Source organism: Gobio gobio (assembly GCF_949357685.1).
Source record: "Gobio gobio genome assembly, chromosome: 22".
In the NCBI taxonomy this organism is placed as follows: Eukaryota; Metazoa; Chordata; class Actinopteri; order Cypriniformes; family Gobionidae; genus Gobio; species Gobio gobio.
In genome coordinates, this window is record NC_137118.1 from 1,689,347 (window position 1) to 1,714,181 (window position 24,835).

General features: G+C 42.9%; 1 protein-coding gene across 1 annotated transcript in view; it reads right to left on the minus strand.

The window, feature by feature from the left end:
- Positions 1-24,835, minus strand: part of rxfp2a (relaxin family peptide receptor 2a) — a gene marked incomplete at its 5' end in the record, with an annotated part of 132,904 nt that overhangs the window by 105,777 nt on the left and 2,292 nt on the right. Inside the window, one exon of the mRNA XM_079804704.1 lies at positions 687-830. Coding sequence (XP_079660830.1) covers positions 687-830 — 144 coding nt within the window. The remainder of the gene's footprint in view (positions 1-686; positions 831-24,835) is intronic.

Consider the following 24,835-nt stretch of genomic DNA (forward strand, 5'->3'; position numbering starts at 1 on the left):
TGCTAACTTAAATAAATGAGTTGGTCCAAAACATTGTAAATTAGTTGGGCTGACACTATTAAATTAAGCTGTGCCTAACCATAGTAAATAAGTTGAATCAACCTTCATAAATTAAGTTGACCCAACGTACGTACGTTAAATTGGAATAACAGAATTGCATAATGATGAAATAAAGCAAGTTAATCATGTGGAAATACTTTCCATGATTTTTTTATGTTCATTCAAAGAGTTATTTTTTTGAGTGCATGGTGGCATAATGTGCATTTATACAACAATGCAACAATAACAAAATAATGCATTGACATAAAAAATTATTTTACTTTTGATTCGTAAGTACTTTTAAATACGAATACTTCTGTACTTTTACTTAAGCAAAAATCTGTTTTTAGAACTTTTGACTAGTAGTACTTTTACTTTTACTCAAGTAATGGAGTTGTGTACTTTGTCCGCATCTGCCATCGAGTCGTTTGAGAATCATTGAACACTAGTGATGTGCAATGAGAAAATGAGTGTTTTTGATCTTCGATGCATGTAAACCTGCTGTAGAAGACGTCAAAACAAAATGAAAAGCCTTTAAAAGAGCACAATAGAGGCACTTTAAATGGACGAAATGCTTTTGAGAACAGCTTTAAGTGCATCTACTAAATTTTGTGCAAAGTGAAAAAGAGAGATAAATGTGTCCTCACCGCAGTGTTCCTCATCTGCTCCGTTCTTGCAGTCCCTGTGGCCGTTACACTGAAGGACCTGCGGCAAACACACACTCATGTTCCCGCAGGGGAACTGGCCAAGAGGGCAGATGTCTGTCACCGCCCTGCTGGCCATCAAGGATGCTGCTGGCGGCCATGAGAAGGAAGAGAAAGAAACGTTATAAAAGGACATCAGTGAAAAGCTCTTAAATCACGGCAGTACTTTGTGCTTCCATCAGGGAAAAGTAGACGACTGGAAGCCCTCCAGCAGTGTTAGATTGAAAGCACAAGTCAATGCGGATGAATGTGCACCAAAATACAGCAGAGTTCAATTGACTTTGACCTTTGATGTCAATGAAAAATACGGAGAGTGTATCTGCATATTTATTTGACCGTCCTAAGCATGCAGGATTACGACTACAATAAATACAGCGACGTGGAAAGCACTCGCACACACAGCGCCTGTGGAAAATATGACACACGATTATTCTCTAATTTATATCTTTCCATCTGACACGACAAAGAGAGGTGTCAGGCCAGAATATACTAGCAAACTTCAGAACAAAGGCTTTATTTGCAATAAAACATAGCTCTGTAATGCCGCCTTTGTGCATAATATATTTCTGTTTGGGGGTTTTTCTTATCTGCTCCTCTAACTCTCATCACAAAGTGTATTTGTGATATATTGTGAGGGTGTGTGGCTCTCCCAACACACAATGAAACATGATCTCGTCTCTAAGAGCCTCGTATTCGGGGATATTCATCACACTGTCCAAATGTCACACTGGGCGCTAGTGGATAATACGATTTAACTAGCCACTGAAATTACAAAAGATGGCAGGGTATATGCAGCTTGCAAAATTTATATTTTACATTATCGGTATATATAGCTTCTGTATAAGACAATCTAAAAAATGCTGGGTTAAAAACAACCCAAGTTGGGTTGAAAATGGGCAAATCCTGCAATTGGGTTGTTTTAACCCAGCGGTTGGGTTAAATGTTTGTCTAATGTGCTGGGCAGTTTTATTTAACTCAACTATTGTTTAATAATTACTGTATGTCTGGCTTAAAATTAACCCCAAATAGGTTGGAAATTAAAATCAAGCACATAATTACTAGACGCAACAACACTAAAAATTGCTGGGTTAAAAACAACCCAAGTTGGGCTGAAAATGGGCACACCTAGTGGTTGGGTTGTTTTATCCCAGCGGTTGGGTTAAATGTTTGTCTAATGTGCTGGGCAGTTTTATTTAACTCAACTATTGTTTAATAATTACTGTATGTCTGGCTTAAAATTAACCCAAAATAGGTTGGAAATTAAAATCAAGCACATAATTACTAGAGGCAACAACACTCTAAAAAATGCTGGGTTAAAAACAACCCAAGTTGGGTTGAAGATGGGAAAACCTAGTGGTTGGGTTGTTTTATCCCAGAGAATGGGTTGTTTTAACCCAGGGAATGGGTTGTTTTATCCCAGGGAATGGGTTGTTTTAACCCAGCGGTTGGGTTAAATGTTTGTCTAATGTGCTGGTCAGTTTTATTTAACTCAACTATTGTTTAATAATTACTGTATGTCTGGCTTAAAATTAACCCCAAATAGGTTGGAAATTAAAATCAAGCACATAATTACTAGAGGCAACAACACTCTAAAAAATGCTGGGTTAAAAACAACCCAAGTTGGGTTGAAAATTGGGTTGTTTTAACCCAGAAAATGGGTTGTTATAACCCAGTGAATGGGTCGTTTTAACCCAGCGGTTGGGTTAAATGTTTGCATAAAACAACCCAATTGCTTTTTGCAATTGTTTTTAACCCAGCATTTTTAGAGTGAATAATAATCAGAAGGTGAACATTTATTAATAAGCAATTTAATAAATGTTTATTGTTCAGTTATTCATTAGACGTATTAATAATGTTCATTTATTAAACATATTAATACATTTTAACTAACAACATACTGTGGGTTCATTTTAAGCAAGCAAGACAATCATTTTTTGAACAATAGTTGAGCTAAATAAAACCACCCAGCAGGTTGGGTAAAGGTTTAACCCAACCGCTGGGTTAAAACAACCATTTGTCCAATTTCAATCCAACTTGGGTTGTTTTTAACCCAGTGTATGTAACTGAAATATGTGGCCTATTCCATACGGTCATGATCCTAGCCTGTGTTCCCCTGTCTTGAGTGAGGACTTTTGAGTGTTTTTTTTTCTGTTTTGTAGTTCTTTGTAGTTTTTCATGCTGATTAGTGAGATTTATTAGTTTATTAGCTGATTAGCTGAGATTTATTAGCTGATTAGTTAGATTAGTTTCATGCTGAACTCTTCCGTGATGGTTCTCGAGGGTCCCTGAGTAGTGTCGTTTTTGGCGGCCTGTTTTAATTTAAGTCTTTGTGTCGAGCTGTCATTTTAGTTTTTATTAGTTTTAGTCATGTTCATACTCTTTTTTTAGCCTAGTCAAGTTTCAGTCGACTAAAAGTCTGAGCATTTTAGTCCGAATTATCCATGACTATTGTCGTCTAGTTTTAGTCGATGAAAACTGATGACAATTTCGTCTAGTTTTAGTCAGTGAAAATTTTATTTTAGTCTCTTTTTAGTCATGCAATTTTATTTAACCCAGTCAATATAGTATAAGTCTAGTAGTATAGACAAAACCAAAATTTTCTTTTAGCCAAACCCATTTCAAACAAGGTTATTTTATTATATTATTATTCCCTTATAGACTCAAGAATATATCCATAGACACGGAAGACGCTCTGATTTGAATTTACAACATATTTATTTTACCAACCAAACATGTTAGAAGTTCACACACATACATTTAAATAAAATAAATAAAACCATTTAGATGTCTCTTAAGGTTTGTGGTGTTTTTCCCCGTGATTTTGTGGACGCATTTTTCAAGTTTTTCCAAATGTCGTTTCTTCTTTTTCTCCCTGACGAACCCCGGCTGGCCGGCCATCGGTCCCTTTCTCTGTCAGACTTAACTTTATTGTTGTTTACTCTAACTCACTGCAGCGGCATCTTCTAAATAATGCCGCGAGTAGGGCTTGAGGAAGTGAAGTGACGTCTCCTGCGTCTGCGCAGTGCGACCTGATGCAGCCCCTGAAGTGAGACACACAGAAATACTGGAAAATAATAACAAAAACGCGACGAAATAGCGTTATAACATTTTGTCTCGTCTCGTTTTGGTCAATGAAAACAACATTTTAGCATAGTTTTTATTTTGTAAACCACATTTAGTCTCGTTTTTATTCGTCAATAATATTGCATTATACGTTTAATTCTAGTCATTGTCACATGACCAGCATTTACGCTGCGTCTCGTCACGTTTTTTTCACGTGATAAAGGTTAGTTGACGACGATATTTAGTCATAATTTTCGTTGACGAAAGCAACACTATCCCTGAGTGAGTTCCTGGATTATGCCCTCCGGGTAAGGGGCTCTACATTTACTGTGGGAGTCACAGAGGATGAATGTTGCCAAGATGGCCGCCACACCAGAGCACTCTGCCAAGATGGTCGCCACTCCTGAGCCCTCTGCCAAGATGGTCGCCATGCCAGAGCTATCTGCCAAGATGGTCGCCACTCCTGAGCCCTCTGCCAAGATGGTCGCCACTCCTGAGCCCTCTGCCAAGATGGCCGCCACACCAGAGCCATCTGCCAAGATGGTCGCCTCACCTGAGCCCCCTGCTAAGATGGTCGCCACACCTGAGCCCCCTGCCAAGATGGCCGCCACTCCTGAGCCCTCTGCCAAGATGGCCGCCTCACCTGAGCCCCCTGCTAAGATGGTCGCCACACCTGAGCCCCCTGCTAAGATGGTCTCATGCCAGAGCCATCTGCCAAGATGGTCGCCACACCAGAGCCCTCTGCCAAGATGGTCGCCACACCTGAGCCCCCTGCTAAGATGGTCGCCATGCCAGAGCCATCTGCCAAGATGGTCACCACGCCAGAGCCCTCTGCCAAGATGGTCACCACGCCAGAGCCCTCTGCCAAGATGGTCGCCACTCCTGAGCCCTCTGCCAAGATGGTCACCACTCCTGAGCCCTCTGCCAAGATGGTCGCCATGCCAGAGCCCTCTGCCAAGTTGGTCACCACGCCAGAGCCCTCTGCCAAGATGGTCGCCACTCCTGAGCCCTCTGCCAAGATGGTCACCACTCCTGAGCCCTCTGCCAAGATGGTCGCCACGCCAGAGCCCTCTGCCAAGATGGTCACCACGCCAGAGCCCTCTGCCAAGATGGTCGCCACTCCTGAGCCCTCTGCCAAGATGGTCGGCACTCCTGAGCCCTCTGCCAAGATGGTCGCCATGCCAGAGCCCTCTGCCAAGATGATCCCCACACCTGAGCCCCCTGCCAAGATGGTCGCCATTCCAGAGTCTCCAACTCCAGAGTCTTCAGAGTGTGCAGCGCTGACCATTGTGACCATGGCAATGTGGTGTGAGTGAGAAGCACACACATCAGAACAAGCACCCGTCCAGAGTCCAAAGAAGACTTTGTCTCCCGTCCAGAGTGGACTTTGTCTCCCATCCAGAGTCCAGAGAGGACTTTGTGTCCCGTCTGCAGTCCAGAGAGGACTTTGTGTCCCTCCATCCCTCCCCTGGTTCCGCCTCTGCTCCACCTCCCTCCTGGACTCATATCCATTTTTGAGGAGCATCTGGAATCCGCTCCTTAGGGAGGGGGCTCTGTCATGATCCTAGTCTGTGTTCCCCTGTCCTGAGTGAGGACTTATTTTTTCCTGCCTTGTGCCATGTTTTGTAGTTCTTTGTAGTTTTTCATGTTGATTAGTCTCGTCTTGTTAACTTGTTAAGCTAGTTTACCCCTGTGTATTTAAACCCCTGTGTTTCCTGTGTTCTTGGTCAGGTCTTGTCCTTCTATGGATGTTTTGTTTGCTCTCTTTGATCGTGTCTGGATTTATCAGTTTTGCCTGGGTTTACTTTTATTATGTTTGTTTGAATAAATGTTTGTTGCATATGGATCCTACTCTCATTCCTCTGAAACAGGCACCGTTACACATACCATACCATTTTCATATGCTTTTAAAAATATTACAGCAAGAGGGTAAACAACTTCCAACAAATATCCATTACTTTTTACTTTATTTTCAAATGAGAATATTCTAGAATGTTATGTGATCACATTTTTGATCGCACTGCACAAAGGGAGGCTCTTCCTCAGTATTCTTGCCATGTGCAATCGTCTAAAGATTCCTAAATAAAGATATTACTGGAGATGCAAAATGACATGAAGCCATCTGTGCAGTTTTCTGTGAAACTGATCAAAATGAGTTTATGATTACAACAAGAACAAATATATGCCAGTATGCTCAGATTTTTTTGTTTTTGTTTTTTTGCAGCCTGTCTGTGACTTCTATATTTGGCCCAAGAACTAAAAAGACTTTTCTTTGTCAAACATATATAAGCCAGTTGGAAAAGATTGAATAACATCACAGAATCGAATGTTGTAATCTCAGATGCATCCATAGAGAGACAAGTATGAATGTGTGTGAATGTATGTGTGTGTGTATGAGTGGTCCTGGTATTCCCTAAGAAGTCTCCACAGGGATAGTAATAGCAGTATATTTTGACATTGTAGGGACATTTTTTTAAACAAGCGTATAAATCATACAGAATTAGTAAAAAAATTTTTTTTAATGCAGAACGTTTTGTGTGATGGGTAGGTTTAGGGGTAGGGTTAGTGTGTGTTAGAGAGTGTGTGTGTGTGTGTGTGTGCGTGTGTGTGTGTGTGTGTGTGTGTGTGTGTGTGTGTGTGTGTGTGTGTGTGGGTGTGTGTGTTTGAGAGACAGAGAGAGAGTGTGTGTGCAAGGGGAGAGAATATAGAGTGTGTACAGTATAAAAACAGGTGTATAACTAAAGCTCTAGGCCTGCAGACTCTTCTACACACATTAGTGAGAGAATGGGCCGCTCTCAGGAGTGTGTGTGTGTGTGTGTGTGTGTGTTCGCTTCTACACACATTAGTGAGAGAATGGGCCGCTCTCAGGAGCTCAGAGAACTCAAGCGTGGGGCCGTGATCGGTGGACACCTGTGCAATAAGACCATCTTCACTACTAAATATTCCACACTCAACTGATAGTGGGATTATAACAAAGTGGAAGCCATTGGGAACAACAGCAACTCAGCCACAAAGAGCAGGGTCAGCGCATGCTGAGGGTCACAGAGCGGGGTCAGCACATGCTGAGGGTCACAGAGCGGGGTCAGCACATGCTGAGGGTCACAGAGCGGGGTCAGCGCATGCTGAGGGTCACAGAGCGGGGTCAGCTCATGCTGAGGGTCACAGAGCGGGGTCAGCGCATGCTGAGGGTCACAGAGCGGGGTCAGCTCATGCTGAGGGTCACAGAGCGGGGTCAGCGCATGCTGAGGGTCACAGAGCGGGGTCAGCGCATGCTGAGGGTCACAGAGTGGGGTCAGCTCATGCTGAGGGTCACAGAGCGGGGTCAGCGCATGCTGAGGGTCACAGAGCGGGGTCAGCGCATGCTGAGGGTCACAGAAGTGGCCAACTTTCTGCAGAGTCAAGAGCTCCAGACCTCCAAACTTCTGTGGCCTTCAGATGAGCTCAAGAACAGTGTGTAGAGCTTCATGGAATGGGTTTCCATGGCCGAGCAGCTCATCCAAGCCTTAGTGTAATGCAAAGCGTGGGATGCAGTGGGGTAAAGCGCGCCGCCACTGGACTCTAGAGCAGTAAAGACGTGTTCTCTGAGTGACCAATCACGCTTCTCTGTTTGACAATCCCATGGACGAGTCTGAGTTTGGCGGTTGCCGGGAGAACGGGACTTGCCTGACTGCATTGTGCCAAGTGTAAAGTTTGGTGGAGGGGGGATTATGGGGTGGGGGGTTGTTTTTCAGGGGTCAGTTCCAGTGAAAGGAACTCTTAATGCGTCACCAAGACATTTTGGACAATTTCATGCTCCCAGCTTTGTGGAACCAGTTTGGGGAAGCAGTTTGCATATTGTGGACTTTAGATGATGTATGCACCAATTCTAAATTCTGCTATATGTGAGCCTGGACCACAAAACCAGTCAAAAGGGTACATTTTTTGGAATTGATCATTTATAAAGCTGAATAAATAATCTCTCCATTGATGTGTGGTTTGTTATGATAGGACAATATTAGAAAATCTGAGGGTGTAAAAACATCTAAATATTGAGAAAATCTCCTTTAAAGTTGTCCAAATGAAGTCCTTAGCAATGCATATTACTACTAATAATACATTTATGATATGGAAAATTACTAAATATCTTCATGGAACATGATCTTAATATCCTAATGATTTTTGGCATAATAGAAAAATTTATAATTTTGACCCGTACAATGTGTTGTTGGCTATTTCCACAGAAATACCCGTGAGACGCACGACTGCTGTTGAGCTCCAGGGGCACATATATCCAAAAAATGGCCTGAAGCAGGCACTAATGAAATGTTAAAACTGTGCATTCAACATGAAAATGTGCATTTTGTCTCCAAAATGCACATGGACACTTTCTGTCTGATCGTCAGCAGAACCGGTTGACTTTCTTCCTTCCGCAGAACACAAGCTTTCTAAAGCCAGGAGAGCTTTATGTGAGAAACTGAGTCATTCCATCCCAACACAAATCACTTTTTATTTGTGAGCTCCTGCAGAGCTTAAGATTGTGGATAAACACGTACAATTTCAGCCCGTTTCTCACACAGAGTACGAGTATAAACTATTATTATGGGGTATTTAATTTTCTTTGTTTGTGTGTTTTGGAGACTGGACAGTCCGTGTGTTCCATGAAAAGAAGAACATTAAGGTTTTGAACAGCTTGAGTAGATAAGACATAATTAGCGAGTAAATAATGAAGACATCTAATAATGACCTGTCCTCTAAAATGGCATTTTAAAACGGCCTAATGAGTCAAGGGATTGAGCTAATGTCTCCCTCTCTCTCTCTCTCTCTCTCTCTCTCTCTCTCTCTCTCTCTCTCTCTCTCTCTCTCTCTCCAGTAACCGGACAAGACAACCCAGCAAAGCCAGCGAATCTGGTTTTCATGATCTCGTTAGCAGCCGTCCAGCAATTATCTAGTCTATGGCATCTCTGAATATGTTTTTGGAGACAATCTGATCCTTCAAATCAGGGGAACAAATAAAACCTTTAAAAGGTGCATTGAAGAGAGAGAGAAAGCGCAGGGGACGACTTCATGCTTCTGACACATTTCATCATGGCTCTTTATTTCAGCAGCTGACATGGAAAAAAACACACATTCTCAAATGTCTGGAAATGTAATCATTTGTTCTGTAAAACCCAGATGCATATTTAATTCTCCCTGGAGATGGAGTCTGAATGTTTCCTACTCAACACAGTTTTCCCGAGGAACTGCCGCAGAGGGATTGTTAACACACTGTATATCAGCAGCTGCTTAAATATCTGCATTATTCCAGATGAAAACATCATGTATTCGCACCAGTGAGGAAACAGGAAATTATGTCACACATTTTAATTGTGTGTGTGTGGAACTGCTTTATGAATGACACGAACAAACGGAGCTCAGGCGATCTTTAAAAGACTTGTTCATCTGAAAAGCTTTGTGTACAAACATCCGAATAATTAACATCATCGAAACATTTCCTCAGGCAATCATCTCACCAACAATTTACACTGCAACAAAATATTGTCTAAATCAGTATTATTTGTCTAGATTTACTTATTATGGCTTTCAGTATATATATAAATTACATTTGAAAATATATTCAAATTATTTTACATTGTAAAAATATTTCACAATATGGCAGATTTTACTGTATTTTGGATTAAATAAATGAAGCCTTGGTGTGGGGAAGAGACTTCTTTAAAAACGTTAAAAATCTTACCGATCAAAAAACTTTATATGTACACACTACCGTTCAATGTAAGATTTTTTAATGTGTTCAAAGAAGTCTCTTCTGCTCACCAAGGCTTCATTTATTTGATCCAAAATACAGTAAAAACTGTAATATTGTGAAATATTTTTACAATGTAAAATAACTGCTTTCTATGTGAATATCTTTTAAAATGTCATTTATTTCTGTGAATTTATCATCATGACTCCAGTCTTCAGTGTCACATGATCCTTCAGAAATCATTCCCATATGAGGATCTGATGCTCAACACACATTTATGATTATTATCAGTGTTTTTCAGGATTCTTTGATGAATATAAAGTTCATAAGAACAGTATTTATCTGAAATAGAAGCTTTTGTAACATTGTACTAGCGATCAAAAGTTTTGGGTCGGTAAGAATTATTATTATTATTTTCTTTTTTGGGAAAGAACTTAAAGAAATGAATAAATGTATTCAGCAAGGACGCATTAAATTGATCAAAAGTGACATTTATAATGTACAAAAGCTTCTATTTCAGATAAATACTATTCTTATGAACTTTATATTCATCGGAGGCTTATTTTTACTTTCTACTCAGAACATTTTTCAAGTATATATTTTATCAGTGTTTTTCTTTGGAAAACTTTTATTTCATTACATTCCAAAGCATAATTTATAATGTCATACTTTTTACTGCGCTACATTTCATAAATAAAAGTTTTTTGTTTTTTTTTTACCTTGAATACTTACAATATTTACATTAAAACTATAGTACTTTCATACTTGTACTCGAGTAAAATTTGCATTACTTCTACTTGAGGAAAAGTATACAATAGGCCTACTACATTTTTAATGTAATAAAGTATTAATTGATATTCAGTATGAAACATAGTGCAGTAAAAAGTACAATATTATGTTTTGGAAGGTTGTGAAGTAAAAGTTTTCCAAAGAACAACACTGATAAAGTACATATGCTTGAAAAATAAAATTACTTGGAAAGTAAAAATACTAAAATAATCCTGAACACTGATAATAATCATAAATGTGTGTAGATCATCAGATCCTCATATGAGAATGATTTCTGAAAGATCATGTGACAGTGAAGACTGGAGTTATGATGATAAATTCACAGAAATAAGTTACATTTTAAAATATATTCACATAGAAAGCAGTTATTTGACATTGTAAAAATATTTTACAATATTACTGTTTTTACTGTATTTTGGATCAACATTTTTATGTTTCAGCATTGATAACATTTAGCAGTTTTTATTAAAATAGTAAAACAAGAAAAAAAGGCCAATAAGAAAAACAATTTACTATATCACAATTTACACATCTCATGTAAATGTATTCTGATTAAGGATATTTTTACTGGAAAATATGTTTAAAAAAAATGTATTTTGTACCACATTATAATGTCATGGAATTATTATTGGAGACTTTATGAATATTGACATTAACACTTTGGTTTAGTGTCCAATTCTCACTAACTAGTTGCTTATTATCATGCATATTACTGGGATATTGTCTATTTATTAGTAGGCCCCACTTTATATTAGGTGGCCTTAACTACTATGTACTTACATCTAAAAATAAGTACAATGTACTTACTGTGTTCAAATTGTATTGAAAAACACCTTTGCTGATATTGAGGTGGGATACTGGTAAAGTTAGGGACAGGTGTGGTGGTCTGGGTAAGTTTAAGGGTAGGGTTTGGTCAACTGTGTAATTACAAATATAACTACAGAAGATAATTACAGATGTAATTACATGCAGGTATTTTTTAAAATGTAAGTACAATGTAAAAAAATGTTAGTACATAGTAGTTAAGGCCACCTAATATAAAGTGGGTCCTATTAGTACTTATAGAGTTCATATTAATGCCTTATTCTGCATGATCATATTTTACATCCCATAATCCCACACCATACCTAATCTTAACAACTACCTTACTAACTATTAATAAGCAAATTAGGAGTTTATTGAGGAAAAAGTCGACTATGCCATAATAAAAGTCCCACCGGCGACTATGCCATAATAAAAGTCCTGTCGGTGACTGTGGCATAATAAAAGTCCCACCGGCGACTATGCCATAATAAAAGTCCTGTCGGTGACTGTGGCATAATAAAAGTCCCGCTGCTCGCGAGGCGTGTGTTGCGTTCATCTTATTAACAATCGCTCCAGCGGTTCCTCAGCTCCACAACACTCACTCCTGCTCTGCTTCTCTACAGTAACGTTAAAGGGGGGGTGAAATGCTGTTTCATGCATACTGATCTTTTTGCACTGTTAAAGACTTGGATTCCCATGCTAAACATGGACACAGTTCCAAAAGCTAAGGTGGACGTTTGATGGGAGTATTTCTTTGCCAAAATTAGTACTTCCTGTTAGTCATAAGTTTCGGAAAGTTTTTTTCGATCATGGGTCCGCTTGACGTCAACAGGGCGGAATTTCCTTGTATGGGCCGTAAGGACAATTCTACCGGAAGAGCGCGCGCGAGAGAGAGAGAGAGAGCGAGAGAGAGAGAGAGAGAGAGCGAGAGAGAGAGAGAGAGAGAGAGAGAGAGAGAGAGAGAGAGAGAGAGAGAGAGAGAGAGGCTACGCCCATCAAAGCGCTGGCTCGTACAGATGGAATTTGCTTTCCCGGAGTTGCGCAAATATTTATGTCTGTTCCCTGCATTTCGGTGCCGATTGTTTTATAAACAAGGCCCAGTTCGACGACGGATTTTCAGATCGCCTAATACTGAAGGATGGAGCGGTCCCAGCGATAAAGGTCCCAACGTTGGAACCGCAGGGTTGACTGCTTCAAATGTCTGTTTTTGCCTATGCCCATCAAGTAGCCCAAACATGATCACGTATTGATCAATGGAGCATGCGATGTATAGTGTGTGTACATTTGTTTAGCTGGCCACTATATGTGTATGTTTGTGTATTGTAAAAGCACTCCAAACAACAATACACAAAGAATGGGGAAATATGTTGAACTAAATAAGCGCGCTTCTTCATTCAAATGTGCTACTATTCCATGTCTTTCTATGTAAACACTAGCCTGACGCGCAAAACCAGTCCGCTTACTACAAATCACGTCTACACAAACCACGCGTAAACACACACACACATACATACACACACACACAACTTATACCACATAGTCGACGATAGTCGTGTAACTTATACCACATAGTCGACGTCCTGCTCTAGTCGTTTTTGCTGCTGCTCCTGTTCAACTTCAGCCTCTGGGTCTGATTCCGGATCATAGATGAATGGCTGTATCTGATTAAAAGCCATTTTTTATGTTGAATAAAGTTTTTCCCCGCTTTTAGAGATGACGCAGCTTTCAGACGCACTCAACTCAGTAACAGCGGCGCGCGCTCGACATTCTTTAGCTCCGCCCACACGATACGCCCCCAGCCGCACGGCTTTTTCCGGAAAGACTCGGAACAGCGCATCTTTCTTTTATAATTATAATAAACATAAAGACTTTTCGGAGATATGCAGGATGCAATGCTACTCTATAGGTACTCAAGATTGACATGAGACTGACTGAAACTGAGTGTTTCCCCCCCCCCCTTTAATAATCACATCCATCAACATGATTTCTGCCCAAATCCTGTCCCGATTCTGAGCTGAAGATCACATGACCCGAGATTCTGCACTCAAATGGGACGTCATCAAACTACGCCTTGTTTTGAACAGGCGACCTCTAGCGGACGGAAAACTTACATAGTGCACCTTTAATAGTTCACCCAATGAAAATGATGTCTTCATAGTCACACTCAAGTTGTTCCAAAGCTGTATAAATGTCTTTATTTGGAAGAATGTTTGGCTACCATGGTGGGGGAAAAAATAAATCTTCCAAATATCTTTGTGTTCAGCAAGAAAGACATTCACACAGGCTTGGAGCAACATGAGAGTGAGTAAATGATGACAGAATTATCATTATCCCTTTAATAGTGAGAATTGGACCAAGTGTGACCGTATATGCAACTCATTTATTGAATCAGCAAACTAGAAATGAATGAGCATATCAGTAATGAATGCATGCTAATGGAGGATATGCACTAAAGATACAGACTCTTACTTCTGAGAAAGCATAAGAGATGATGACACAGATGAGGAAACCAGGCAATAAATGGCCCTACAGAGCCGAAGGACGCTCTCTAAACCCGTGGAAATGTTTTAGATTTAGGTTTACCTTTTTGTTTCATGCAATTCATTTATTCTTTACTACTCCCATTGAGATTAAAATAAATCTCTTCATCTCTCAGCCAAGATGGCCGTACTCAAATTTCACATAAAAATATAACACACAAGACAAATTCCAACCATTCAAAGCAAAAACATGAATCATAAATCATAAATCAACACATTAATTAAAACAGCCACATGATTAATTCATTTTACACTGCAATGCATTTTTAAACGTGTTTCTAGTGGACTAATAGCTTGTAAATCATGCACAGAATAATAAGGAAAAGCTGATTTTCCGTGTTCTGAGTGCACCCCAGATCCTTCTCATTTAATCCACTTTGCTGACTATGGTTATTTCTATGTAAGCATAAAAGACTAGGGATGTAATTTGGAAGCATACCCAGCGATGCCTTTACTGTATAACATGATTTTCCTCAAATATTCAAAATAAAAGGATTGCAATGTAAAAGATTATTATTGTGTACATAAAGATAGAAAGGCCTACATGTCATAATGAAAGTCATCGCATGTCTCAGAATTAGCTATTTGCGGTAATGACGAATTAAATTACTACTTATTTAACCAATCGTTAGCAAGCGCAACTGACTTTTAAAGGGAAAGGGAGACAAGCTCTGATTGGTTTATTGTATGTTACATGTCATAATGGATAGTCATTGCATGTATCAGAATGACCTGTTGCAGTAATGACCAATGACATTGACTACTCTAGAAGAAATGCTGCTTTATGGCACTAAAAGAGATTCTTTGGCTCATAATCATAGGGGAACCACTTTAAGTGCTTGAGTGGTTCTTCAGCCGTTCTTCGGGATGATTGAGGTGCTATATAGCACTACGACCATATACAAAACCTGTTAAGCCTCTGTATGGTTCTTCAGCTGTTTTTCAGTGGTTCTTTGGGGTGGTTAATGTGCTATATAGCACCACTGCTGTACAAAGAACCTTTTAAGCCCCTTTAGCCCTCAAGCCACCCTTGCAGAACAGCCCTTAATCCCGCCCTCGTCGACACATTTGGGCACGAAGGTCACAAGAGTGATTCCAATTTTTTTATTTTTTTATATATAAATGTTATATCACCATCTTTGATAAAATGTATTCTATCAATTAATGCCTATTTTGTGATTTTTGGATTATTTTGGACTTGGAACTCAATGGCTGCTTATGGGCTGAACTCTGTAAACCAATGTTTTAACACTTTTTTTTTAACTTTTTTTATTTTTAAAAATTGCCCAGTTATTGGCTCATTTAATTCATTTGTTTGTGTGTGTGTGTGTGTGTGTGTGTGTGACTGTTTTTTATTTGACAAAAATAAAAAACTAAAACTCACTCTCACTGTAAAAAAAAATCAGGTCTCCAATTGAAAATTTTCTAGTGACCGATCACATCTAAATTCTTTAGTTGGCCAAATTTAATTTCTGTGAATTAAATTGTATAAATTCACAGAAATTCAATTTGGCCAACTGAAAAATTTAGATGTGATCGGTCACTAGAACATTTTCAATTGGAGACCTGATTTTTTTTTTACAGTGCTGTTATAGGCTCATTCAATGGCTTTTGATGCAATGCTTTTGTGGATGTGTGTTTGAGTGTGTGTGTGCGTGTGTGTGTGTGTGTGCGCGCGCGTGTGTGTGTGTGTGTGTGTGTGTGCGTGTGTGTGAGTGTGAGTGTTTGCTCACTCCTTCATTTGTGTGTATGTATGATCAGCATTGTGTTGGATTTATTGATTTTTATTGGGAAAAAAAAAGTTTTTCCATTCATTCCTATGGGTGCCCATTTTTGTCCATGAAGGCGGGATTAAGGACTTTTTTTCAAGCACTTAACATTGTAGAATCTATTACATTTTTTGGGTGTGTGTACCGGTGGAAAACTTAGGAAAAGTAGCCAAGTCTTGTGCCGCTCAGATTAAGGAAAGTATTTTAAAAAAAAAAAAAAGATTTTGCCCACATTTGTCCAGAAGACTGCTTTAAGGTTAAAGGATCTTTATGAGCCAAAGAACCACTGTTGGAGCGGTTTAGCACCATTTTGATGTAGAAATAAAATGCGGACCGTTTCTCCCATCATGGATTCGGACATGCTCTCAGCTCCTCATGCGCTCAGATCTGTAAAATAGAGCCCAATGACTAACTAGGTATTTTTTCCTTTGTTCATTTACCATAGATTTAAAAACTTTTGCTGAAACCGGTAGTTTAGAAATAGGCCGATAATCATTATAATCGGAGAGATCTTCTCCTTTTAGTAATGGCATAACCATAGCTGATTTCCAAGATGGAGGAATTACAGTAGTGCATAGACGAAGCAAATAGATTCGGCAATAAAAATCTGCAGACAAAAAAAAACTGGTTCAATTTGATCAGACCCACCTGATTTCTTACAGTCTAAATTTGAGAGTAGTTTATGAACGTGGGTGGGCAATATAGGGGTAAAGGAAAATATATAGTTAGTCGACTCATTACTGGTGTCTGTTATCTAACTGGCTGAGATAAAATGACTATTGAACATGTTAACAGTATTAACCTTGTCTGTAATTAATCTTTGGTTCACTTTTAAAGCTTTTGGAATAACAGTAGATTTATTTTATCCTACAAGAGATTTTGTTCATTTGCAAAGTTTACAAGGATCGTTCATGTTATTGTTAATCTGACTTTTAGAATTTTTTTCCACGATTTTGTACATTTATTCCGTAATAATCTACACTATATCGCCAAAAGTGTTGTGACGCCTGCCATCCCATTCTCAATCTGTAGGGTTTAATATGGAGCTCTAACAGCTCCAGCTCTTCTTTCCTCAAGGTTTAGGAGTGTGTTTATGGGGATTCTTCATTTGTGATGTTGGACGAGAAGGCCTGGCTCTCAGTCTCCGCTCTAATTCATCCCAAAGCTGTTCTATCGGCTCTATCAGGACTCCAGTTCCTCCACACCAAACTCCTCATCCATGTCTTTATGGAGACGCTTTGAGCACTGGAGCAGTCATGCTGGGACAGGAAGGGGCCGTCCCCAAACTGGTCCCACAAAGATGGGAGCATGAAATTGTCCAAAATGTCTTGGTGAAGCATTAAGAGTTCCTTTCACTGGAACTAACCCCTGATAAATAACCCCACCCTATAATCCCCCCTCCACCAAACTTTACACTTGGCACAATGCAGTCAGGCAAGTCCCGTTCTCCTGGCAACCGCCAAACCCAGACTCGTCCATGGGATTGTCAGACAGAGAAGCGTGATTGGCCACTGAGAGAACACGTCTCCACTGCTCTAGAGTCCAGTGGCGGCGCACTTTACCCCACTGCATCCCACGCTTTGCATTGCACTAAGGCTTGGATGAGCTGCTCAGCCATGGAAACCCATTCCATGAAGCTCTACACACTGTTCTTGAGCTCATCTGAAGGCCACAGAAGTTTGGAGGTCTGGAGCTCTTGACTTTGCAGAAAGTTGGCCACTTCTGTGACCCTCAGCATGAGCTGACCCCGCTCTGTGACCCTCAGCATGCGCTGACCCCGCTCTGTGACCCTCAGCATGCGCTGACCCCGCTCTGTGACCCTCAGCATGCGCTGACCCCGCTCTGTGACCCTCAGCATGCGCTGACCCTAATCTGTGACCCTCAGCATGCGCTGACCCCGCTCTGTGACCCTCAGCATGCGCTGACCCCGCTCTGTGACCCTCAGCATGCGCTGACCCCGCTCTTTGTGGCTGAGTTGCTGTTGTTCCCAATCGCTTCCACTTTGTTATAATCCCACTATCAGTTGAGTGTGGAATATTTAGTAGTGAAGATGGACTTATTGCACAGGTGTCCACTGATCACGGCCCCACGCTTGAGTTCTCTGAGCTCCTGAGAGCGGCCCATTCTCTCACTAATGTGTGTAGAAGCGAACACACACACACACACACACACACACACACACACACACACACACACACACACACACACACACACACACACACACACACACACACACACACACACACACACACACACACACACACACACTCCTGAGAGCGGCCCATTGTCTCACTAATGTGTGTAGAAGAGTCTGCAGGCCTAGAGCTGGAGTTATACACATGTGGCCATGAAGGGGTTGAACACCTGAACTCATGATGTGGAGGGCCGGCACAATACTTTTGGAAATATAGTGTATTACAGGACCAGTCCTGTCAGACCAATCTACAATTGAGGTTTAGCTCTGTGTAGGGCTCATGGAAAACATTGGGGCAAAAGAGGCTCTCATAACAGTGGCAAAAGGATTTGAAAAGGCAATGTTGCCAGGCAACCATACTGGGTGACAGAATAAGACACTGCCAACCAGTAGTAATACAGTTTTTTACTTCTTTATTCAATGTCCATAGCTATGATAGATGAAATGCACGTTGTGCATATTCAAAATCCAAAGAAAAATTCTCAATTCAGAGCCTAGGAAAGAAAACAAATGACATACCAGAAATTCAAGGGACATATATGTGAAAACTGAAGTATAATACAGTGATAATAGCAGAACCATGACACCGCGCAGACGCAGTGAACGAGACTGGGTTCCTCATCAATTAGTATAGTATAATGAGCCAAGTCGCCTCAAAATCAAACCAAAAACACAAGAACAATGTATAGCCTACCGATAATCGGGAGTTTAATAGAGCAAAGTCCTGTGGAAAGAAAACTGCTGAAGTTGATAGAGCCATAACTGAGCCTTCACGTACATCTTATTACACAATTAATGAAACAGGGCTTCCGGACGACTTCATTTGCAGTCCATCTACAGCGCAGGTCTTTGACTCTGGCCTTTTGAAATGCAGTGTCGCATAACTCTCCATCACTTTTAGCAGAGAATGTGAGGAGAGAAATATGGAAATGAAATGCAGACCCTGCCATCAGAATAAATGGGTTTCAGAATCCGTCTTCTCTCCTCTTAGAGAGGTACTCCAATTTAAGTCAGATGTTAGTGTTCCCTGGCTGACATGGCAAATCCTGGACATGTATGAAGTGGAATCTTTAAAATCCTTGTGTAATATATTTTGTCTTTGAGCAAAGGTTCACACAATCCAAGGCTATGGAACAAAGAGACTATGATCTTTCAGATCTGGCACTTTAAAAAACCCAGAAACAAATACACTAATGCAAAGTCCCTGTAAATTACAGCCTGGTCTCATAGTTAACACGTAGGTGTTAATCGAGCGGCTCCTCCCGCAGTTTCTCCTGAAGCCGATACTGAAGTGACTTAAACTGCAGTTCATGGACTGGCCACTAGAGGGGCAGAATCTCATTGAGCTCATGTTAAAATGCCCAACTTTACAGCAGAAGAACACATGTTTACAGTCTGAGTCTAACTGTGATTTTGGTCTGTACGGCTAATGTTGTCCTTCATGGTGACTGTGAGGGGGGGGAATGTTTTTATAACTCATTCATTTACATTATATAAAGCCTTAAAGTGCTGCATAATTAAGGGCGTGGCCACTTTGAGTGACAGGTGGATTGCCGTTTGTCTGCTGTCTGCTGTCACCTCAGCCTCCGCCCACGTCCCGCCTCTTTGCCCATTTTCTGTTATGCTTGAGTGACGCGCTGCCAAGATGGTGACGGCCAGCTCAACCCTAATTTACGCTTCAAAACTGCTCTTTAGAATCCTATGGGAGACATCATAGACACTACTTCCATATTTTTTTTTACAGTCTATGGTATTAATATGTAATTTTCAAAGACACAAAACATACTTTTTGTACGTTTGGATGCTGAAACGTACAATATGGACATATTGGCAACATCGCATTATTACATTTTACAGCTACAAAACGTAAACCACGGTGACCGGAGTCTGCGCAGTACTAAACGCAGGATCGGAGTCTGTGCAGTAGTAAACGCGGGACTGGAGTCTGCGCAGAAGTAAACGCGGGACCAGAGTCTGTGCAGTAGTAAATGCGGGATCGGAGTCTGCGCAGTAGTAAAAACGGGTCAGAGTCTGTGCAGTAGTAAACACGGGTCAGAGTCTGTGCAGTAGTAAACACGGGATCAGAGTCTGCGCAGTAGTAAACACGGGTCAGAGTCTGTGCAGTAGTAAACGTGGGATCAGAGTCTGCGCAGTAGTAAACACGGGTCAGAGTCTGTGCAGTAGTAAACACGGGATCAGAGTCTGCGCAGTAGTAAACACGGGATCAGAGTCTGCGCAGTAGTAAACGTGGGATCAGAGTCTGCGCAGTAGTAAACGTGGGATCAGAGTCTGTGCAGTAGTAAACACGGGTCAGAGTCTGCGCAGTAGTAAACGTGGGATCAGAGTCTGCGCAGTAGTAAACACGGGATCAGAGTCTGCGCAGTAGTAAACGCGGGATCAGAGTCTGCGCAGTAGTAAACACGGGGTCAGAGTCTGCGCAGTAGTAAACACGGGTCAGAGTCTGTGCAGTAGTAAACACGGGTCAGAGTCTGTGCAGTAGTAAACACGGGATCAGAGTCTGCGCAGTAGTAAACGTGGGATCAGAGTCTGCGCAGTAGTAAACGCGGTACCGTAGTCTGCGCAGTAGTAAACGCGGGACTGGAGTCTGCGCAGTAGTAAACACGGGACTGGAGTCTGCGCAGTAGTAAACGCGGGACTGGAGTCTGCGCAGTAGTAAACGCGGGACTGGAGTCTGCGCAGTAGTAAACACGGGACTGGAGTCTGCGCAGTAGTAAACGCGGGACTGGAGTCTGCGCAGTAGTAAACGCGGGACTGGAGTCTGCGCAGTAGTAAACGCGGGACTGGAGTCTGCGCAGTAGTAAACACGGGTAAGAGTCTGCGCAGTAGTAAACGCGGGACTGGAGTCTGCGCAGTAGTAAACACGGGTCAGAGTCTGTGCAGTAGTAAACACGGGATCAGAGTCTGCGCAGTAGTAAACACGGGGTCAGAGTCTGCGCAGTAGTAAACGCGGTACCGTAGTCTGCGCAGTAGTAAACGCGGGACTGGAGTCTGCGCAGTAGTAAACGCGGGACTGGAGTCTGCGCAGTAGTAAACGCGGGACTGGAGTCTGCGCAGTAGTAAACACGGGACTGGAGTCTGCGCAGTAGTAAACGCGGGACTGGAGTCTGAGCAGTAGTAAACGCGGGATCAGAGTCTGCGCAGTAGTAAACGCGGGACTGGAGTCTGCGCAGTAGTAAACGCGGGATCGGAGTCTGCGCAGTAGTAAACGCGGGATCAGAGTCTGCGCAGTAGTAAACGCGGGACCGGAGTCTGCGCAGTAGTAAACGAGGGACCGTAGTCTGCGCAGTAGTAAACGCGGGACCGGAGTCTGCGCAGTAGTAAACGCGGGACCGGAGTCTGCGCAGTAATAAACGCGGGACTGGAGTCTGCACAGTAGTAAACGCGGGACTGGAGTCTGCACAGTAGTAAACGCGGGACTGGAGTCTGCGCAGTAGTAAACGCGGGACTGGAGTCTGCGCAGTAGTAAACGCGGGACTGGAGTCTGCACAGTAGTAAACGCTGGACTGGAGTCTGCGCAGTAGTAAACGCGGGATCAGAGTCTGCGCAGTAGTAAACGCGGGACTGGAGTCTGCACAGTAGTAAACGCTGGACTGGAGTCTGCGCAGTAGTAAACGCGGGACTGGAGTCTGCACAGTAGTAAACGCTGGACTGGAGTCTGCGCAGTAGTAAACGCGGGATCAGAGTCTGCGCAGTAGTAAACGCGGGACCATAGTCTGCGCAGTAGTAAACGCGGGACCGGAGTCTGCACAGTAGTAAATGCGGGACTGGAGTCTGCGCAGTAGTAAATGCGGGACTGGAGTCTGCACAGTAGTAAATGCGGGACCGGAGTCTGCACAGTAGTAAATGCGGGACTGGAGTCTGCGCAGTAGTAAATGCGGGACTGGAGTCTGCACAGTAGTAAATGCGGGACTGGAGTCTGCACAGTAGTAAATGCGGGACCGGAGTCTGCACAGTAGTAAACGCGGGACTGGAGTCTGCACAGTAGTAAACGCGGGACTGGAGTCTGCGCAGTAGTAAATGCGGGACCGTAGTCTGCGCAGTAGTAAACGCGGGACTGGAGTCTGCACAGTAGTAAATGCGGGACTGGAGTCTGCGCAGTAGTAAATGCGGGACCGTAGTCTGCGCAGTAGTAAACGCGGGACCGTAGTCTGCGCAGTAGTAAACGCGGGACCGTAGTCTGCGCAGTAGTAAACGCGGGACCGTAGTCTGCGCAGTAGTAAACGCGGGACCGTAGTCTGCGCAGTAGTAAACGCGGGACTGGAGTCTGCGCAGTAGTAAACGCGGGATAGGAGTCTGAGCAGTAGTAAACGCGGGATAGGAGTCTGAGCAGTAGTAAACGCGGGACCGGAGTCTGAGCAGTAGTAAACGCGGGACCGGAGTCTGCGCAGTAGTAAACGCGGGATCAGAGTCTGCGCAGTAGTAAATGCGGGACCGGAGTCTGAGCAGTAGTAAACGCGGGACCGGAGTCTGAGCAGTAGTAAATGCGGGACCGGAGTCTGAGCAGTAGTAAACGCGGGACCGGAGTCTGAGCAGTAGTAAACGCGGGACCGGAGTCTGAGCAGTAGTAAACGCTGGACTGGAGTCTGCGCAGTAGTAAACGCGGGACTGGAGTCTGCACAGTAGTAAACGCTGGACTGGAGTCTGCGCAGTAGTAAACGCGGGATCAGAGTCTGCGCAGTAGTAAACGCGGGACCATAGTCTGCGCAGTAGTAAACGCGGGACCGGAGTCTGCACAGTAGTAAATGCGGGACTGGAGTCTGCGCAGTAGTAAATGCGGGACTGGAGTCTGAGCAGTAGTAAACGCGGGACCGGAGTCTGAGCAGTAGTAAACGCGGGACTGGAGTCTGCACAGTAGTAAACGCTGGACTGGAGTCTGCGCAGTAGTAAACGCGGGACTGGAGTCTGCACAGTAGTAAACGCTGGACTGGAGTCTGCGCAGTAGTAAACGCGGGATCAGAGTCTGCGCAGTAGTAAACGCGGGACCATAGTCTGCGCAGTAGTAAACGCGGGACCGGAGTCTGCACAGTAGTAAATGCGGGACTGGAGTCTGCGCAGTAGTAAATGCGGGACTGGAGTCTGCACAGTAGTAAATGCGGGACCGGAGTCTGCACAGTAGTAAATGCGGGACTGGAGTCTGCGCAGTAGTAAATGCGGGACTGGAGTCTGCACAGTAGTAAATGCGGGACTGGAGTCTGCACAGTAGTAAATGCGGGACCGGAGTCTGCACAGTAGTAAACGCGGGACTGGAGTCTGCACAGTAGTAAACGCGGGACTGGAGTCTGCGCAGTAGTAAATGCGGGACCGTAGTCTGCGCAGTAGTAAACGCGGGACTGGAGTCTGCACAGTAGTAAATGCGGGACTGGAGTCTGCGCAGTAGTAAATGCGGGACCGTAGTCTGCGCAGTAGTAAACGCGGGACCGTAGTCTGCGCAGTAGTAAACGCGGGACCGTAGTCTGCGCAGTAGTAAACGCGGGACCGTAGTCTGCGCAGTAGTAAACGCGGGACCGTAGTCTGCGCAGTAGTAAACGCGGGACTGGAGTCTGCGCAGTAGTAAACGCGGGATAGGAGTCTGAGCAGTAGTAAACGCGGGATAGGAGTCTGAGCAGTAGTAAACGCGGGACCGGAGTCTGAGCAGTAGTAAACGCGGGACCGGAGTCTGCGCAGTAGTAAACGCGGGATCAGAGTCTGCGCAGTAGTAAATGCGGGACCGGAGTCTGAGCAGTAGTAAACGCGGGACCGGAGTCTGAGCAGTAGTAAATGCGGGACCGGAGTCTGAGCAGTAGTAAACGCGGGACCGGAGTCTGAGCAGTAGTAAATGCGGGACCGGAGTCTGAGCAGTAGTAAACGCGGGACCGGAGTCTGAGCAGTAGTAAACGCGGGACCGGAGTCTGAGCAGTAGTAAATGCGGGACCGGAGTCTGAGCAGTAGTAAATGCGGGACCGGAGTCTGAGCAGTAGTAAATGCGGGACCGGAGTCTGAGCAGTAGTAAATGCGGGACCGGAGTCTGAGCAGTAGTAAATGCGGGACCGGAGTCTGAGCAGTAGTAAATGCGGGACCGGAGTCTGAGCAGTAGTAAACGCGGGACCGGAGTCTGAGCAGTAGTAAATGCGGGACCGGAGTCTGAGCAGTAGTAAATGCGGGACCGGAGTCTGAGCAGTAGTAAATGCGGGACCGGAGTCTGAGCAGTAGTAAATGCGGGACCGGAGTCTGAGCAGTAGTAAATGCGGGACCGGAGTCTGAGCAGTAGTAAACGCGGGACCGGAGTCTGAGCAGTAGTAAATGCGGGACCGGAGTCTGAGCAGTAGTAAATGCGGGACCGGAGTCTGAGCAGTAGTAAATGCGGGTGATTTCTGGGTGATTTTTCAGATCAAAACTGAGTTGGGAAAATTCTTTACACAGCAATCATCCGAGTATTGTTTCTCCTGTCTCTGAAAATGTCAAGATTTTTTCAATCTTAAATTTAAAGGGCACTTATGTTGCCGTTTAGTCAATAGGTGACTAGAGTGCATGAAAAATATACATAACCAGAAATAAATGAGTTGTAAAATGGAAGTGCGCCATGATTTTCCCTCTGAACAGAATGTGAGAATTACATGAAAGAATGGCTTTATTAAAGTCATTTAGATTCATAATTAAAGCTCATTAAACACGCCACGTCTATCTCTCACAGCATCGTCTTCATTCTTGTTAAATAAATCATGGTCTAGCGTGTTGGTTTGGATGGTGTTCAGTCTTCCTGTGACTCAAGCATCTGATATAAGATCCCTCTGCACCCTCAGATCGCCTGTGCTCACCTCATGAAGCCTGAGCCCATTTGACTTCTTCTCGCTATGACTCCACATGCTCTGCTCACAAACAGATAAATGCTGAGTTCACTTATTTATTAACTCATGTTTTGTTAGGGTTCTGAGAGATACTGCCGTTTTAATATTTCCAAAAACATGCTACATACTTATAAACACAATTCCAACTGGATCCAAAACATAAACCAGGAAAAAAAAAAAAAGAAATTTTAAAAGATGAACAAATGCAAATCATTTACACGTGTGTGTGTATACTACTTCACTCCGGTTTGGATTTGCTTGTTTAGTGTTGTCTAGTTTGAATAATGTGATTTATTTCTTATGAAACTGGCAAATTCAAATTGAATGAGGTTTATACTTAAAACAAGAAAGAAAATGGGAAATGTA